A 19,819-nucleotide genomic window follows, 5' to 3' on the forward strand; every position below is an offset into this window, starting at 1 on the left:
CCCTGTGATACCAGGGTTCCCATTTGCCCCAGGGAGGAGAGGTGGGCTCGGGCGGGGACAGATTCTGAGTCTTAGGCCTGGCCCAGCTGATCCTTTCACTCTGGCACTGATCCGTCTCTGTCAGGGAGGGAATCTCCCTGCACTGTGCTGAGATCTCAGAGATGCGTCCAAGTCAGAGCTGGGTTAATCCTGGAGGAAGGAGATTCCCTGAATCACTCTCCAGCTGGGGCAGATTCTGTCACTGACATGATCAGACTCTCCCCCAGGGCTGAGCTCTGCCCCTTATGTCTTATTCTCTGTCTCTCCCCACAGACAAGTACTGGGGACAATGAAAGAGAGAACAAGAATAGGAGAGAGGTTAAAGGTTAAAAATTAGGGAACCAGGCGGGGACACTGAGCAGAAAACCCCAGCCAGTGCCCGCTGCTCTCTGTCTCTCCGCAGTGAATGCAACTCTGGATCCAGACACAGCTCAGCCTACACTTATTGTATCTAAGGAGGATGGAAAAGGTGTGAGACGGGGGCAAACTGCAGGATCTGAACAACAATCCCCAAAGATTCCTGGCTGATTCCACTAGCTCTGCCACTCTGTAGCACTGCCCAAGGTGGAGAAGTTTTGAAAAGTGTCACCAAAGGGAAAAAAGAAAGAAAAACTGAGAAATGAACAAAACAGTCACAACCCTGGACATCATTTGTTTTATGGCACTAGGTTATAAAAAAGAAAAAAAGAAATAAAAGGAGAGAAGATATGGGTGGGGGTAAAACAGATATTCAAAATTTCAGTGTTTTTAACGAAAATCAGTTGTGTGGAAAATATTCAAGAGTAAAAAAATATTTTGTGTCACACTCTGCAAAATGGAAACATCCTCTTGGGGGAGCGAGCAGCAGCCACTTACCCGCTCAAGGTGCTTCTGATGTCCTAGAAGGGGAAGAGAGAGAAAAAAGGGGGACCACCTTGGCATCACTAGTTGAGCTGCACATGCCATTCTCTGTAGCTAGCAGCTTTTGAAAGTCCCAGTGAGCATCTAGCTGCACATTCAGATGACTAAATACCTTTACAAATTTGGCTCCTGCTGTCCAAACCCCTTCCAGAGTCGACAAGAAGGAGGCAGAGTGAGAAGGAGCCATGTACTTGCTCCAGGCACTTGTGATGTCCTAGAAAGGAGAGAGAGAGAGAAAAGAGAGCTCAGTCCCACATGCTACTCACTGGGGACTCCTCCTGCTCGGAGGGGACTCACCTGGACATCACTAGCTATATGCAGTTCCCTGTAGCTAGCAGCTTCTGAAAGTCCCACTAAGCACCATCGGCACAGCTATAGGCTAAATACTGTTATAGCCTGGGTTAAACCTCACTGGAGCTGGTAAATGCAACTGTCACCCGTCCTTTGAGATAACTGCATGGGAGATGCAAGATCTTAGGAATGTGGAAACTTGAAAAAGATGATTATATGGCGCTGTGCCATGGGATTACTCATAAACTTTTGTACCTGTAAATGTTCTCTGTATCTTTGTGAGCCAGGGATTGTATTTTGTCTCTATGGGGGAGAGTAACCGAGCTCCCCCGGGGAACTAAAATCAATGGGGGCTAATTCCTTTCCATCCTGGGACAGGTTAACCACTCCAGAGATGTCCCACCTCCGGGGTGAATTGCACAGACTGGTTCAGACCAGGTTCAAGAGGCCCAGCAAAGAAAAAAGCTTGTGGTATAAAGGGGCAGCCTGAACTGGCTGAGAGTTTCCCTAATTTTAATCAAAAAATGATACGATGTTACAGCCTAAACGGCAAAACCCTGCTAGAAGGGCTGGACGTTGCCAAGGTCTCCCATGACAGATGGGTGAGTTTAGGCTCATTGGTTTTTTATGATAGGTTTCCTCGGTCTGAAAATAAATGTACTGCACTGGGTGCAAGCCAGCTGGTCATGGGTGACCCTGTCATTGTCAGAGGGTGTGAAGTGCAGTGCTGAACTAAGACCAGACCTGCTGGGGTAGGTGCAATGAATTGCAAGGGGACTGCAAGCCTAAACCCCTGGTCTGGAGGGAGAGGAACATGGGTTCCTGCCCAGAGAGAGGTGATGGCTGAAGGTCTGAGACCCAAAGGGTTGCTCTAGAGGAGGCCACGGAAGGGACGGAGGTGCCGTTAACCCTGGAACTGTGACAAGTCGTAGGAAGTCACTGAACTCCTTTATGGAAGCAGGAAGCTAAATGAGAGGGGCCTCCAACCACCGGGGAGCACGTGTCCCCACCCAAAACAAAGACAAATGTGAGGTCACTCAGGAATTGGAACGATGCAGGTGGAAGGGATTCACTGGGGATATGTTGGGTAGAGGGCTGTGTGTGTGAGTGCGTGTGTGAGTGAGAAGCAACACACACACCACAGAGAGACAGAGAAGGAAGCTCCAGACACAGCCTGAACAAATACTGGAAACATGGCCCTGAGGAGCCCAGGAGCCGCAGCTTTTGGGGCTGAGTGCTGGCTGAAAGAGGCTTGGAGTTGTGAGCGAGGCAACTATCTCCTGTTGTTGGATTCTCTCCTCCCACCAACCCACCCACCCCACTCCATCTCACCTCACCTCACCTCCCCTTCCCTCCCCTCCGGGGAAGCAGGACTTTGTACATTTTTTGTAAATAAGCAGGATTGCATCAAAGGAATACCTGACTCAATCTCCGGTTTCTGTTTCCAGAAGGAACAACACTACAAGACCCTGAATTTCTGGCCAGCCACTAGGGCCAAAAGGGGTAACAGTACCTTTGTAAATGTGGCCCCTAGTGTCCAAGGCCCTTCCAGAACCGTGGAGAATGAGGGGGAGTGAGAAGGAGCCTCGTATGTGCTCAAGGTGCTTCTGACGTCCTAGAGGGGTGAGAGAGAATAGGGAGCTCAGTCCCACATGCTGCACACTGAGGACCCCTCCTGCTCTGGAGCAGACTCACTTTGACACCCCGAGTCCGAGTTCCAGCCCAAGTCCCCTGAAGCCAGGAACTTTACACACAATTGGCAGCTTCATTTCATTTTAATATCTTAGTTCCTCGAATTCCCGTTCTCTGTGTGACGTTTGACCTTGCGGTGAACTTTTCTCCAAAATTGTTTCAAGAGGCCCCTCCCACACCCATCAGTGGTGTGTGCATATCTCCCAGAGGGGTGAAATGGAGCTACCCACATGCAGTGAGCTGGAATGCAGAGTCCAAGGTACATTTCATTTCTAGGATTTTACTACCAGGGAGAATCTGGGTGACAACAAGGAACCCAGGAACCAGGAGTTACTTCAATTCAGCGTGCTGCAGAACAGAGGATGGGATCAGAGAATGCAGCAGCTCCAGGCTATTAGCTTCCAGGAATACCCATTTTGTGGAATAAGAAATCTTGCAATTAAAAATTGCACATGTGGAAGAAGGCTGACCACCCTGGAAGAGACTGGGCCACAAACATCTGTCCACAGGACAGCTATGAATCTGTTACTCTTCATTCAGAAAATAAAACAGTTTACTTGACTATGATAATCCTGGATGCCAATACCAATTTAAGAGAGCTTCCTTCCCTGTGCCGGGAGCTGGGACTAACACACAGTCTCACCTGCAGGATTTCACTCGCTGGCTGCTGGCACTTCCCCTCCAGCTCACTGATCAGGTGGTCAGGACGGGATATTTCTTCTGTGATTTTTGGCAATATAGTTGTTCTGCCTCTTTAAAATGTCCTTGTTTATCTCATTCAGCTGGGCAAGCAGGAGTAGCTGTTTTTCCTCCACTAATTGGCACACTTGCTGAACTTCGGACACAATCTTCTGCCTCTGGGTTTCTGTCTGTTTCTGCCATAAGCAAATGAGAAAGAAGGAAAGGGCAGTTGAGGAGCAGGAAGAGTCATGTGAAATTCTACAAAGCCTTTTGTGAGCAGTGAGCAGCATTTCATTCAATCCCTGACAACTCAACACTTGGCATAGGGTATGTCTACACTACGAAATTAGATCGAATGTATAGAAGTCATTTTTTTAGAAATTGTTTTTATATAGTCGATTGTGTGTGTCCCCACACAAAATGCTCTAAGTGCATTAAGTGCACTAACTCGGCGGAGTGCTTCCACAGTACCGAGGCTAGCGTCGACTTCCAGAGTGTTGCACTGTGGGTAGCTATTCCACAGTTCCCGCAGTCTCCGCCGCCCATTGGAATTCTGGGTTGAGATCCCAATGCCTGATGGGGCAAAAAACATTGTCACGGGTGGTTCTGGGTACATATCATCAGGCCCTCCCTCCCTCCGTGAAAGCAATGGCAGACAATCGTTTCGCGCCTTTTTTCCTGAGTTACCTGTGCAGACGCCATACCACGGCAAGCATGGAGCCTGCTCAGCTCACTGTCACTGTATGTTTCCTGGGTGCTGGCAGACGTGGTACTGCATTGCTACACAGCAGCAGCAACCCATTGCCTTATGGCAGCAGATGGTGCAATAGGCCTGAAAACCATCGTCATCGTGTCCAACGTGCTCCTGGCTGCCTTGGTAAGGTCGGTCAGGAGTGCCTGGGCAGACATGGGCACAGGGACTAAATTAGGAGTGACTCGACCAGGTCATTCTCTTTAGTGCTGCAGGCAGTCGTATTGTACCATCTTATGGTGAGCAGGCAGGAGATGAGGATGGCTAGCAGTCCTATTGCACCATCTTCTGCCGGGCAGCCAGGAGATGTGGATGGCTTGCAGTCCTACTGCACCGTCTGCTGCCAGCCAAAGATGTAAATGATAGATGGAGTGGATCAAAACAAGAAATAGACCAGATTTGTTTTGTATTCATTTGCTCCCCGCTCCCTCCCTCCTTCCCTCCCTCCGTGAAATCAACAACCGACAATCATTTTGGTGAGGTCTGTCGGGGCACCTTGAAAACTTTAATGGAGATTCAGTCCTGCCTGAAGTACCAGAGGGAGGGATATTTTAGTGGGTTGAGCATTGGCCTGCTAAACCCAGGGTTTTGAGTTCAATCCTTGAGGGGGCCATTCTGTGTGACAGTTGTTTTTGTTTCTCCTTAATGTAAAGCCACCCCCTTTGTTGATTTTAATTCCCTATAAGCCAACCCTGTAAGCCATGTTGTCAGTCGCCCCTCCTTCCATCAGAGCAACGGCAGACAATCGTTCGGCGTCTTTTTTCGGTGCAGATGCCATACCACGGCAAGCATGGAGCCCGCTCAGATCACTGTGGCAATTAGGAGCACATTAAACACCATGCACATTATCCAGCAGTATATGCAGCACCAGAACCTGGTAAAGCGAAACCGGGCTAGTAGGCAACGACAGCGCGGTGACGAGAGTGATGAGGACATGGACACAGACTTCTCTCAAAGCACGGGCCCTGGCAATATGGGCATCATGGTGCTAATGGGGCAGGTTCATGCAGTGGAATGCCGATTCTGGGCCCGGGGAAACAAGCACAGACTGGTGGGACCGCATAGTGTTGCAGGTCTGGGACGATTCCCAGTGGCTGCAAAACTTTCGCATGCGTAAGGGCACTTTCATGGAACTTTGTGACTTGGTTTCCCCGGCCCTGAGTCACAAGAATACCAAGATGAGAGCAGCCCTCACAGTTGAGAAGCGAGTGGCAATAGCCCTGTGGAAGCTTGCAACACCAGACAGCTACCGGGAATCAATTTGGAGCGGGCAAATCTACCGTGGGGGCTGCTGTGATACAAGTAGCCAACGCAATCAAAGATCGGCTGCTATCAAGGGTAGTGACCCTGGGAAATGTGCAGGTCATAGTGGATTGCTTTGCTGCAATGGGATTCCCTAACTGTGGTGCGGCCATAGAAGGAACCCATATCCCTATCTTGGCACCGGAGCACCAAGCCGGCGAGTACATAAACCACAAGGGGTACTTTTCAATAGTGCTGCAAGCACTGGTGGATCACAAGGGACGTTTCACCAACATCAACGTGGGATGGCCGGGAAAGGTACATGACGCTTGCATCTTCAGGAACTCTGGTCTGTTTCAAAAGCTGCAGGAAGGAACTTTATTCCCAGACCAGAAAATAATGGTTGGGGATGTTGAAATGCCTATAGTTATCCTTGGGGACCCAGCCTACCCCTTAATGCCATGGCTCATGAAGCCATACACAGGCAGCCTGGACAGTAGTCAGGAGCTGTTCAACTACAGGCTGAGCAAGTGCAGAATGGTGGTAGAATGTGCATTTGGACTTTTAAAAGTGCGCTGGCGCAGTTTACTGACTCAGTTAGGTCTCAGCGAAACCAATATTCCCACTAAAAAGAGAAGGAGTACTTGTGGCACCTTAGAGACTAACAAATTTATTTGAGCATAGGCTTTCGTGAGCTACAGCTCATTTCATCGGATGCATTCAGTGGAAAATACAGTGGGGAGATTTATATACATAGAGAACATGAAACAATAGGTGTTTCCATACACACTGTAACCAGAGTGATCACTTAAGGTGAGCTATTACCAGCAGAAGAGCCGGGGGCAGGGGGGGGGACCTTTTGTAGTGATAATCAAGGTGGGCCATTTCCAGCAGTTGACAAGAACGTCTGAGGAAGAGTGGAGGGTGGGGGAGAAACATGGGGAAATAGTTTTACTTTGTGTAATGACCCATCCACGCCCAGTCTCTATTCAAGCCTAAGTTTATTGTATCCAGTTTGCAAATTAATTCCAATTCAGCAGTCTCTCGTTGGAATCGGTTTTTGAAGTTTTTTTGTTGAAGTATTGCCACTTTTAGGTGTGTACTCGAGTGACCAGAGAGATTGAAGTGTTCTCCAACTGGTTTTTGAATGTTATAATTCTTGACGTCTGATTTGTGTCCATTTATTCTTTTACGTAGAGACTGTCCAGTTTGACCAATGTACATGGCAGAGGGGCATTGCTGGCATATGGTGGCATATATCACATTGGTGGATGTGCGGGTGAACGAGCCTCTGATAGTGTGGCTGATGTGATTAGGCCCTATGATGGTGTCCCCTGAATAGATATGTGGACACAGTTGGCAACGGGCTTTGTTGCAAGGATAGGTTCCTGGGTTAGTGGTTCTGTTGTGTGGTGTGTGGTTGCTGGTGAGTATTTGCTTCAGGTTGGGGGGCTGTCTGTAAGCAAGGACTGGCCTGTCTCCCAAGATCTGTGAGAGTGATGGGTCGTCCTTCAGGATAGGTTGTAGATCCTTGATGATGCGTTGGAGAGGTTTTAGTTGGGGGCTGAAGGTGATGGCTAGTGGCGTTCTGTTATTTTCTTTGTTGGGCCTGTAGTAGGTGACTTCTGGGTACTCTTCTGGCTCTGTCAGTCTGTTTCTTCACTTCAGCAGGTGGGTATTGTAGTTGTAAGAATGCTTGATAGAAGTCACCTACTACAGGACAGGCCCAACAAAGAAAATAACAGAACGTCACTAGCCATCACCTTCAGCCCCCAACTAAAATCTCTCCAATGCATCTCCTGCTGGTAATAGCTCACCTTAAGTGATCACTGTGGTTACAGTGTGTATGGTAACACCCATTGTTTCATGTTCTCTATGTATATAAATCTCCCCACTGTATTTTCCACTGAATGCATCTGATGAAGTGAGCTGTAGCTCACGAAAGCTTATGCTCAAATAAATTTGTTCATCTCTAAGGTGCCATAAGTACTCCTTTTCTTTTTACAAATACAGACTAACACGGTTGCTACTCTGAAACCTGTCAATATTCCCACTGTTATTACTGCTTGCTGTGCGCTCCACAATATCTGTGAGAGAAAGGGGGAGATGTTTATGGCAGGGTGGGAGGTTGAGGCAAATCGCCTGGCTGCTGGTTACGCACACCCAGACACCAGGGAGGTTAGAAGAGCACAGGAGGGCGCAGTGCACATCAGAGAAGCTTTGAAAACCAGTTTCATGACTGGCCAGACTACGGTGTGAAAGTTCTGTTTGTTTCTCCCTGATGAAACCCCCCACCCCTTGGTTCACTCCACTTCCCTGTAAGCTAACTACCCTCCCCTCCTCCCTTCGATCACCGCTTGCAGAGGCAATAAAGTCATTGTTGCTTCACATTCATGCATTCTTTATTAATTCATCACACAAATAGGGGGATAACTGCCAAGGTAGCCTGGGAGGGGTGGTGGAGGAGAGAAGCACTGGGAGGGGTGGTGGAGGAGGGAAGGACAAGGCCACACAGCACTTTAAAAGTTTAAAACTTTAAAATTTATTGAATGCCAGCCTTCTGTTGCTTGGGCAATCCTCTGTGGTGGAGTGGCTGGGTGGCCGGAGGCCCCCCCACCGCATTCTTGGGCATCTGGGTGAGGAGGCTATGGAACTGGAGAGGAGGGCGGTTGGTTACACAGGGGCTGTAGCGCCGGTCTGTGCTCCAGCTGCCTTTCCTGCAGCTCAACCATATGCTGGAGCGTATTAGTTTGATCCTCCAGCAGCCTCAGCATTGAATCCTGCCTCCTCTCATCACGCTGCCGCCACCTTTCAGCTTCAGCCCTCTCTTCAGACCGCCACTTACTCTCTTCAGTCCACCATCTCTCCTCCCGGTCATTTTGTGCTTTCCTGCACTCTGACATTGTCTGCCTCCACACATTTGTCTGTGCTCTGTCAGTGTGGGAGGACAGCATGAGCTCAGAGAACATTTCATCAAGAGTGTGTTTTTTTCACCTTCTAATCTTCACTAGCCTCTGGGAAGGAGAAGATCCTGTGATCCTTGAAGCACATGCAGCTGGTGGAGAAAAAAAAAGGGACAGTGGTATTTAAAAAGACACATTTTATAGAACAATGGGTACACTCTTTCACGGTAAACCTTGCTGTTAACATTACATACATAGCACATGTGCTTTTGTTCCAAGGTCACATTTTGCCTCCTCGCACCATGTGGCTAGCCCCTCCCCCCTCCCCCTTCCCGTGGCTCACAGCGGGGAATATTTCTGTTCAGCCACAGGCAAACAGCCCAGCAGGAATGGGCACCTCTGAATGTCCTCTTAAGAAAAGCACCCTATTTCAAACAGGTGACCATGAATGATATCACTCTCCTGAGGATAACACAGAGAGATAAAGAACGGATGTTGTTTGAATGCCAGCAAACATACACTGCAATGCTTTGTTCTACAATGATTCCCGAGTACATGCTACTGGCCTGGAGTGGTAAAGTATAGAATCATAGAATCATAGAATATCAGGGTTGGAAGGGACCCCAGAAGGTCATCTAGTCCAACCCCCTGCTCAAAGCAGGACCAAGTCCCAGTTAAATCATCCCAGCCAGGGCTTTGTCAAGCCTGACCTTAAAAACCTGTAAGGAAGGAGATTCTACCACCTCCCTAGGTAACGCATTCCAGTGTTTCACCACCCTCTTAGTGAAAAAGTTTTTCCTAATATCCAATCTAAACCTCCCCCATTGCAACTTGAGACCATTACTCCTCGTTCTGTCATCTGCTACCATTGAGAACAGTCTAGAGCCATCCTCTTTGGAACCCCCTTTCAGGTAGTTGAAAGCAGCTATCAAATCTCCCCTCATTCTTCTCTTCTGCAGACTAAACAATCCCAGCTCCCTCAGCCTCTCCTCATAAGTCATGTGCTCTAGACCCCTAATCATTTTTGTTGCCCTTCGCTGGACTCTTTCCAATTTATCCACATCCTTCTTGTAGTGTGGGGCCCAAAACTGGACACAGTACTCCAGATGAGGCCTCACCAGTGTCGAATAGAGGGGAACGATCACGTCCCTCGATCTGCTCGCTATGCCCCTACTTATACATCCCAAAATGCCATTGGCCTTCTTGGCAACAAGGGCACACTGCTGACTCATATCCAGCTTCTCGTCCACTGTCACCCCTAGGTCCTTTTCCGCAGAACTGCTGCCTAGCCATTCGGTCCCTAGTCTGTAGCGGTGCATTGGGTTCTTCCGTCCTAAGTGCAGGACCCTGCACTTATCCTTATTGAACCTCATCAGATTTCTTTTGGCCCAATCCTCCAATTTGTCTAGGTCCTTCTGTATCCTATCCCTCCCCTCCAGCGTATCTACCACTCCTCCCAGTTTAGTATCATCCGCAAATTTGCTGAGAGTGCAATCCACACCATCCTCCAGATCATTTATGAAGATATTGAACAAAACCGGCCCCAGGACCGACCCCTGTATCCTACCATGGTGGACGGAATCAGGCTGCCCTCCCCAGAAACCTTTTGCAAAGGCTTCAGGAGAACATCCAGGAGAGCCGCGAATGCCAGGGCAAATTAATCATTAAACATACTTGCTTTTAAACCACGTACACTATTTTAAAAGGTACACTCACCAGAAGTCCCTTCTCCACCTGGCAGGTCCGGGAGGCAGCCTTGGGTGGGTTCAGGGGGTACTGGCTCCAGGTCCAGGGTGAGAAACAGTTCCTGGCTGTTGGGAAAACCGGTTTCTCCGCTTGCTTGCTGTGAGCTATCTACAACCTCATCATCATCATCTTCCTCATCCCCAAAACCTGCTTCCATGTTACCTCCACGTCCATTGAAGGAGTCAAACAACACGACTGGGGTAGTGGTGGCTGAACCCTCTAAAATGGCATGCGGCTCATCATAGAAGCGGCATGTTTTGGGCTCTGACCCGGAGCGGCCATTTGCCTCTCTGGTTTTCTGGTAGGCTTGCCTCAGCTCCTTAAGTTTCACGCGGCACTGCTTCGGGTCCCTGTTATGGCCTCTGTCCTTCATGCCCTGGGAGATTTTGACAAATGTTTTGGCATTTCGAAAACTGGAACGTAGTTCTGATAGCACGGATTCCTCTCCCCATACAGCGATCAGATCCCGTACCTCCCGTTCGGTCCATGCTGGAGCTCTTTTGCGATTCTGGGACTCCATCATGGTCACCTGTGCTGATGAGCTCTGCATGGTCACCTCTGCTGATGAGCTCTGCACTCACCTGCAGCTTGCCACGCTGGCCAAACAGGAAATTGAAATTCAAAAGTTCGCGGGCCTTTTCCTGTCTACCTGACCAGTGCATCTGAGTTGAGAGTGCTGTCCAGAGTGGTCACAATGGAGCACTCTGGGATAACTCCCGGAGGCCAATACCATCTAATTGCGTCCACAGTACCCCAAATTCGACCTGGCAAGGCCGATTTCAGTGCTAAACCCCTTGTCAGGGGTGGAGTAAGGAAATCGATTTTAAGAGCCCTTTAAGTCAAAAAAAAGGGCTTCGTCATATGGACGGGTGCAGGGTTAAATCGATTTAACGCTGCTAAATTTGACCTCAACTCCTAGTGTAGACAAGGGCATAGAAAGAGAAGATTTTTCTGTAGCCTCCCAGCTGGCCAAACTGGTCATAAAGGTTAGAGCAATTTTTTTTTCTTTTTAATTTTCAGACTTAGCCCCGAGTCTCCTTTATCACTGGCCTCCTGAAAACCACTTCCTTCCAATAGCAGGAAAGTTGACAAGAGGGAGGAAGAGTGACTCAGAATTGGATTGCAAGAGAAAGGCAGTAACACAAAAACATTTGCCAGGAATCAGTGATTAGCACAGGTCAGGAATTTTTCATCTAATCATTTTGTTTGTTGTTGTTGTTGAAAAATGTAGAGTCATCAAAACCAAAACTGTTTGTGAGATGGGGTCAGATGTGACAAACAAATTTCCCAACTCAGACAGATTCAAAATTGTCAATATTTTGTTTTGACTTTTTAGAATGAAGAAATCTGGTTTAAAATGACTTCATTTTTAATTTAAGCTAATTTAGACTGAGTTGTTTTTTTGTTTTTTTTTAAAGGGAGAAAAGGTCAAAATTGAAACTAAATATTTCACAATTACTGAGTCAAAAGACATTTGATTGACCCAAAATGGGAAAAAAATATTTTTTGGTTCATGAATATTTTTGAGATTTGACATTTCATCGCATGGGAAAAAATCTCAAATACTCAAAAAATATTCAGGAGATAGGAAGACCATTTCCCAGCCAGTTCTATCAGTGATGCTCCACACACATCCTACAGAAAAATGTGCACAGCCAAGGAGACACGAAGGGCCACAATGTCTTAACACCCACTCTTGTGCTTTCAAGTCTCCGAATACATAATTTGTGGTACACAAATTATTGGGGACCATCGGACTCAGATTTGCATCCAGGCAGTTCAAGGAAAGCAGAGGTGCTGGTTGACTGTCTAATCACCTGATGCAAGAACAAGAGACTTGTGGGGGTTCAAATGTGAGTGTTTTACACAGAGAGCTCAAGATTGTGGCATGACATACCCTGCAGTTCAGTGGGTGTGAGGAGGAAGAGTCTGACAACACAAGGTAATACCAGAGACAAACCCAAATTGTTGGAACAGATGGCGAAATCCCATCCCCACACCAGCTGAGACCATTTCACAGGCACAGTTGTAGTCAGTAGATGCGTGCAATTTGGGGTGCAGAAATGTACAGGTTGGATTGAAAATGTATGTTGGAGATAACCCTTCACCATCACGATAGTATTGAAATGAGAAGATGCCTCATGCTTGCCTGAATATAGCCCCTATGGAGGTGAGACTAGAGTTTCATTTCCTATCCCTCTCCACAGCTAAAACCCTCACCTACTCTCTCATCATCTCATGTCTTGATTACTGCAGCATCCTTCTCTCTGTCCTTGACAACTGTAGTCTTTTTCTGCTCGTATCCATTCAGAATGCTGCTGCAAAGGTCATTTTCCTAGCCTGTCGCTTTGAGCATGTTACCCCTCTCTTTGCACCCCTACACCAGGTCCCCCTTTTTCTATTGCATCAAACATGAGCTGCTTGTCTGTAGTTTCAAAGCTCTTCACACCCATCCCCACCCTATGTATAATCTTTCGCTGTACTTTCTTCCATACTGCCCCTCATGCTTGGGAGAAGCTCCCATAAACATCCACAAAACTATCTCATTATCTTCCATAAAAACCCTCCTTAAAACTCTCCTGCTCCATGATGGCTACAAAAAACTTGGCGAGGGTTAGGCTGCTGATGTGCTGAGACCGTTGATGATCACACTGAACAATATTGTCCCACTGGTCCCTTGTACTCCCCAGTCTGTCTGTAGCCAGCTGTTGCTCTGGTTTTACACTTAGATTGTCAGCTCTTTGGGGCAGGGATCATCTTTTTGTTCTCTGTTACAGCACCTAGCACAAGAACAGTTTATACAGCAACAAGAACAATGTTCTCCCCACACAGCTAAGATGGATAAAAAGGTGGCCAATCTGGGCCCGCTGGCTGTCTTTCTAAAACGTCTGCTACAGCTCCAACATGGCTTGGTGCAGAAATCACTGAGTGAGCTTCTCAGACCTGTGTCATGCAGGAGGTCAGGCTGGATGATCATAATGGTCCCTTCTGATCTCAATATCTAGAATTGATGAGATGGCAATTTTCATTATGTTGGCATTGAGTCCTCCCAGCCCTATGGAATCCCAGGAAGCCAGGAACTGAGACCAGATATGGAACTCATCAGCTCCACAGCAGTTCCCAGGGACATCACCGGATCACCAGCTCTCCTGGGGGCAGGAGAGTCCAACAGCAGCTGCACTCACTGCTGAGCTGTAGGGATGTTGGCAGGTCTGATGAATGCTCAAAGGATGAGATGTTCCCCTAACTGAGAACCCTGTGATCTAGGTTCACTTTCTCCATCCCGCTGTTTGCCTTATTCATCAAACATTTCTGTGTGTCTCCATTAAACCAAAAGGGAGTTTATTTTTCAAAGAGAAATAAATAAGTAATAATATTGTACAGAGCGGAACATGTTACTCACTGTAATTTGATAGTACTCAAAATAACCACACTGTTGGTAATGACCAGGGCTATATCCATTAGTGCAGTGTTTCTCAAACTGGGGTCTGTGGACCACTGGGGGTCCACGAGGGCACTCCAGAGGGTCTGCTGGCCCCACTGGTCAACTCCTCCCTCTCCCTCCAAGTGCCTCCTGCATGTTGGGGAACGGCTGATCAGCGGTGTGCAGGAGGCGCTGGGAAGGAGGGAGAGGAGTGGGGATGGGGTGAGCTCAGGGGAGGGGGCAGAAAGAAATGGGGAAGATGAGGGGAAGGGGTGAAGAGGGGGCAGGAAGAGGTGGGGTGGGGGTGGGTCCTTGGGGTAAGGGGTGGAGTGGGGGGAGGGCCTGGGACTGAGCAGGGGCTCGGGGGTCCACAAAAAATTTTAAATCAAAATGGGGGTCCTCGAGTGCTAAAGTTTGAGAACTGCTGCATCAGTGAGTAACAAGAGCATTTACCAGCAGCTTCTGGGTTTTCATTTCCCCACTCCGTTTAAAATCCAGAACCTCATCTCGCTCTTTCTTCAAAAACTCCAGTTGTCTCTGAATGTGAACCTAGGAACAGAAAAGTTATTTTGCTTTGGTTGCATTTTAGGTTCCTTGTTTCCAGTTATATTTATATTTTCAGGGTATCTCACATCAGTAACATGATATATTAGCAAAAAGTGGATAAAAATGACAAATGAAGCTGGCTTACTGGCATGTTCAGCCAAGTCCATACAATCCCAAAGATGAAAGAACTCAAGAGTATACAAAAAATATAGAGGCTGAGATTTTGAAAGCAGTGCAAGGGACACAAGGCTACATTCCCAGGGGGGACTTAGGTATTGCAATTCTGAGCATTATAGCACCTAACTTTTAGATACCGAGAAAGCCAGTGGACTCCACAAACTCTGAACTGGGCCCACATGATCCCTATACAATGCATGGGGAAAGAAAGGCACCTAAGCGTGGGATTCAAAAAAGCCAGCATGCTAGGCGGGGAGGCACCTAAGATAGCCAATGGGAGATGCCAAGGACAGGGGTGTGTCCTAAACGCCACCTCTCTCAAGGAGTTCAGTACCTAAGCCCTGGAAAATGGCTGTGGAAAATCCACACGCTGAGCGACGCAGTTACACTGACCGAACTCCCAGCGTACACAGTGCTATGTCGATAAGAAGGCTTTTTGAGATAGCAACAGCCCCTCGGAGATGTAGAGTGCCTACACCTTTGGGAGCTCTCCTGTCGGCATAGGTAGCATCTTCACTAAGCGCTACTGCGGCGCAGTTGCACCGCTGCAGTGCTCTAAATGTAGGCAAGCCCTGAGGCCTAGGTGCCTGAAGGCAGCTCCCTCTGTCTAGGATTCTCAGCGGCAAGCCCTCTTTTGGAGTCAGATGCATAAGCTGATTCTTGCAAGAATAGTGGTAGTGCCTGCTTGACTCCTCACTAAACAGCTGAGGGGGAAAGAGGAGGAGGAGGACGATGCCATCCCTTCTAAACTCATAGGCTGCCATTTCTTACTAAAAATTGCTCATCCTCTCAGTTAATCAATTGGCACTTTTATCAGTTGAGTTCACAAGTTTGGTGGGGAAACTCATCTGCAGCCTTAGCCTGGAATCGCCTGCCTAATTTGAGGACTTGGGGCTGGTCTACACTGCAAAGTAAGGTTGGCTTAACCATGTTGCCCTATCGACCTAGCTACCCTCTCTCAGGGTATGTCTACACTACGAAATTAGGTCGATTTTATAGAAGTCGATTTTTAGAAACCGATTTTATACAGTTGATTGCGTATGTCCACACTAAGTGCATTAAGTTGGCGGAGTGCGTCCTCACTACTATCGCTATCATTGACTTACAGAGCGGTGCACTGTGGGTAGTATCCCACAGTTCCGGCAGTCTCTGTCGCCCATTGGAATTCTGGGTTAAGCTCCCAATGCCTGATGGGGCAAAAACATTGTCGCGGGTGGTTTTGGTTACATGTCGTCAGGCCCCCGTTCCCTCCCTCCCTCCGTGAAAGCAACGGCAGACAATCGTTTTGCGCCTTTTTTCCTGGGTTACCCGTGCAGACGCCATACCACGACAAGCATGGAGACCGCTCAGCTCACCATCACCGTATGTCTCCTGGGTGCTGCTGGCAGACGGGGTACTGCATTGCTACACAGCAGCAGCTCCTTGTCTTCATGGCAGACGGTGCAGTAGGACTGATAGCCGGCGTATGTCTCCTGGGTGCTCCTGGCAGACCTCAGTGAGGTCGATCGGGATGGCTGGACAGACGTGGCACTCCTCCTCTTAGGGCACCGAATGGGAACCAGAGACTCCTGGTCATTCTCTTCTTTAAGTTTCGTCTCATGGAGATTCAGTCCTGCCTGGAATATCATGCAAGCTGGAGGCTTCTTCCTCAGGCTGCTCTCCCAGCTGGCAGCACCGCGTGGTCACACCTACCCCAGCCTACCGCTTGCTCCCATGGCTCATGAAGCCTGGACAGTAGTAAGGAGCAGTTCAACTATAGGCTGAGCAAGTGCAGAATGGTGGTAGAATGTGCATTTGGACGTTTAAAAGCTCCCTGGCACTGTTTGCTGACTAGGTCAGATCTCAGTGCAACCAACATTCCCATTGTTATTGCTGCTTGCTGTGTGCTCCATAATATCTGTGAGAGTAAGGGGGAGACGTTTATGGTGGGGTGGGAGGTTGAGGCCGATTTTGAGCAGCCAGACACCAGGGCGATTAGAAGAGCACAGCAAGGTGTGTTGCTCATCAGAGAGGCTTTTAAAACCAGTTTCATGACTGGCCAGGCTTCGGCGTAACAGTTGTGTGTGTTTCTCCTTGATGCAAACCCACCCCCTTTGTTGATTTTAATTCCCTGTAAGCCTCCCCCCTCCCCCCTTCGAAATAAAGTAACTATTGTTTTGAAACCATGCATTCTTTCTTTATTAATTTAAAAAAAAATGAGATAACGGACAAGGTAGCCCGGGTGGGGTGGGGGAGGAGGGAAGGACAAGGCCACATTGCTTATTGTAGCCACACTAAACTTCAAACTGTTTGAATGACAGCCTTCTGTTGCTTGAGCCATCCTCTGGAGTGGAGTAGCTGGGTGCCTGGAGCCTTCCACCCTCGGTTGTTGGGCATCTGAGTCAGGCAGATATGGAATATGGGGAGGAGGGTAGGCGGTTATACAGTGGATGCAGCGGGGGTCTGCACTCTTGTTGGCTTTCCTGCAGCTCCAACACACACTTCATCATGTCCGTTTGCTCCCCCAACAGACACTTCATCGTGTCCATTTGCTCCCCCATTAGCCTCAGCATCGCGTCCTGCCTCCGCTCTTTGTGCTCACTTAATTCTTTCCTGGCCTCTGCCACTGAATGGTTCCATGCATTAAGCTGTGCCCTATCAGTGCGGGAGGACTGCATGAGCTCAGAAAACGTCATCGCGAGTACGTTTTTTTCGCCTTCTAATCTGCGATAACCTCAGGGATGGAGATGATGGGGGAGCATAGAAACATTCTACGCTCTACGATTCTGGGGGGACTGCATGGTCACCTGTGCTGCTGAGTTCGCCACGCTGACCAAACAGGAAATGAAATTCAAAAGTTCCTGGGGATTTTCCTGTGTACCTGGCTAGTGCATTGGAGTTCAAGGTGCTGTCCAGAGCGGTCACAATGGAGCACTCTGGGATAGCTCCTGGAGGCCAATACCTTCGATTTGCGGCTGCACTACCCCAAATTTGACCCAGCAAGGTCGATTTTAGCGCTACTCCCCTCATCAGGAAGGAGTACAGAAGTTGATTTTAAGAGCCCTTTAGGTCGACGGAACGGGGTTTTGTTGTGTGGACGCAGTCATTTTTAAATCGACCTAATGCAGTTAAATTCGACCTAACCCCGTGGTGTAGACCAGGCCTCAGGGAGGTAGATTTACAAGAGCTCCTTCTACCACTGCAGGAAGTGTCCACACTACAGCAGCACAGTTGTGCCACTTGGCAATTCTCGTGCTGACATACCCTTGCTCTGTGCAGTAGCTTCCTCTTTTCAGCTCCATTACCTAAATTGCCCTTCAGAGCTTGTGACTCAAACCTCACTTTACACTGAAGAACTTCAATTCTCTAGAGAGGCTCCCCTCCCCCCACACACCCCAGTGAGAAATGGATTGGAAAGGGCTCCAACTTCTGAAAGTTGTTTTCCACTATCATACACCTTTGAATCCTACATTTTCTGCCTATTTTGCCACTTTACAGTGTAAGCAGTGTCAGGATTAGCTCCACCCTGACATCTGGTGGTGAGGTGTGGCAAGTTGTGGAAAAGAACTTCAGGGGCCGATCTCATTTGCATAGGCACACCCACCCTGCCTAGAATGAGGCCATAGCTGCCCAAATGGTCACTTTGGCTGCTGTGGGATCCCCAGTGTCTCTGTTATTGGGGCAGGAAGAATACATTGTTATTACCCTGATTATGGGAACTGTGCTTGGAACTGTACTTGGCCTTTTGTTATGATGGAGGGACTCACCATCAACTAAGTAGCACTCGCTAGGCAAGGGTCATGGGTTCCAAAACTCTGTGACTTGAGAGAGGTTGGGGACAAGTATTAATACTTGGTGGCATGGGCCCCTTGGTGAGGGCCTTACATGCTAATTGCACTTCCTCCTCTCTCCACTGTAGAATATCAGGGCTAATTTTGATTTCATTAGAAATCTAGTTACAGGCTGCTGAGCTCACTTTGGGCTAATAGTGTACCAGCACTGAGGCTCTCCTACTACAAGCTGAATTCACCAAAGCACTGAACTGACTAAGAGCTAAAAAGAAAAGGAGTACTTGTGGCACCTTAGAGACTAACCAGTTTATTTGAGCATGAGCTTTCGTGAGCTACAGCTCACTTCATCGGATGCATAGCATATCGTGGAAACTGCAGAAGACATTATATACACACAGAGACCATGAAACAAAACTTCCTCCCACCCCACTCTCCTGCTGGTAACAGCATATCTAAAGTGATCATCAGGTAGAGCCATTTCCAGCACAAATCCAGGTTTTCTCACCCTTCCCCCCTCCCCCCCCCCCACACAAACTCACTCTCTTTGAAACCTCTCTTTATAATGCGCATGATAATCAAGGTGGGTCATTTCCAGCACTAATCCAGGTTTTCTCACCTCCCCCCCCAACACACCCCCCTCCAAAAACCACACACACAAACTCACTCTCCTGCTGGCAATAGCTCATCTTACAATGTGCACAGCAATAATCCAAGTTTAACCAGAACGTCTTGGGGGGGGTTTGTAGGAAAAAAACAAGGGGAGATAGGCTACATTGCATAATGACTTAGCCACTCCCAGTCTCTATTCAAGCCCAAATTAATAGTATCCAATTTGCAAATGAATTCCAATTCAGCAGTTTCTCGCTGGAGTCTGGATTTGAAGTTTTTTTGCTTTAAGATAGCGACCCTCATGTCTGTGATTGCGTGACCAGAGAGATTGAAGTGTTCTCCGACTGGTTTATGAATGTTATAATTCTTGACATCTGATTTGTGTCCATTTATTCTTTTACGTAGAGACTGTCCAGTTTGACCAATGTACATGGCAGAGGGGCATTGCTGGCACATGATGGCATATATCACATTGGTGGATGTGCAGGTGAACGAGCCTCTGATAGTGTGGCTGATGTTGTTAGGCCCTGTGATGGTGTCCCCTGAATAGATATGTGGGCACAGTTGGCAACGGGCTTTGTTGCAAGGATAGGTTCCTGGGTTAGTGGTTCTGTTGTGTGGTATGTGGTTGTTGGTGAGTATTCGCTTCAGGTTGGGGGGCTGTCTGTAGGCAAGGACTGGCCTTTCTCCCAAGATTTGTGAGAGTGTTGGGTCATCCTTCAGGATAGGTTGTAGATCCTTAATAATGCGTTGGAGGGGTTTTAGTTGGGGGCTGAAGGTGACGGCTAGTGGCGTTCTGTTATTTTCTTTGTTAGGCCTGTCCTGTAGTAGGTGACTTCTGGGAACTCTTCTGGCTCTATCAATCTGTTTCTTCACTTCCGCAGGTGGGTATTGTAGTTGTAAGAATGCTTGATAGAGATCTTGTAGGTGTTTGTCTCTGTCTGAGGGGTTGGAGCAAATGCGGTTGTATCGCAGAGCTTGGCTGTAGACGATGGATCGTGTGGTGTGGTCAGGGTGAAAGCTGGAGGCATGTAGGTAGGAATAGCGG

At 48.2% G+C, this 19,819-nt stretch overlaps 2 protein-coding genes across 6 annotated transcripts in view; one reads left to right on the top strand and one right to left on the bottom strand.

The window, feature by feature from the left end:
• Positions 1–19,819, top strand: part of LOC119567445 (maestro heat-like repeat-containing protein family member 1) — an 850,842-nt gene that overhangs the window by 516,712 nt on the left and 314,311 nt on the right. The window lies entirely within an intron of this gene.
• The window catches only part of LOC102936613 (tripartite motif-containing protein 15), a 34,534-nt gene that overhangs the window by 11,550 nt on the left and 3,165 nt on the right, over positions 1–19,819 (bottom strand). For 3 of the 5 annotated variants that reach the window (XR_006285888.1, XR_006285887.1, XR_006285889.1), the window contains exons 2-5: positions 14,123–14,218; positions 3,566–3,797; positions 2,744–2,845; positions 1,052–1,153 (exon numbers count right to left, since the gene is read on the bottom strand). Coding sequence is in view for 2 of the 5 variants with exons in the window: in XM_037913325.2 (XP_037769253.1) it covers positions 895–917; positions 1,052–1,126 (98 nt within the window). In the remaining 3 variants the exon portion in view is untranslated. Of the gene's footprint in view, positions 1–894; positions 918–1,051; positions 1,154–2,743; positions 2,846–3,565; positions 3,798–14,122; positions 14,219–19,819 lie in introns of all 5 variants that reach the window. The other 2 variants (XM_037913325.2, XM_043528906.1) reach the window with 1 other exon arrangement.

The sequence above is a fragment of the Chelonia mydas genome, chromosome 14 (assembly GCF_015237465.2).
Source record: "Chelonia mydas isolate rCheMyd1 chromosome 14, rCheMyd1.pri.v2, whole genome shotgun sequence".
Lineage (NCBI taxonomy): Eukaryota > Metazoa > Chordata > Testudines > Cheloniidae > Chelonia > Chelonia mydas.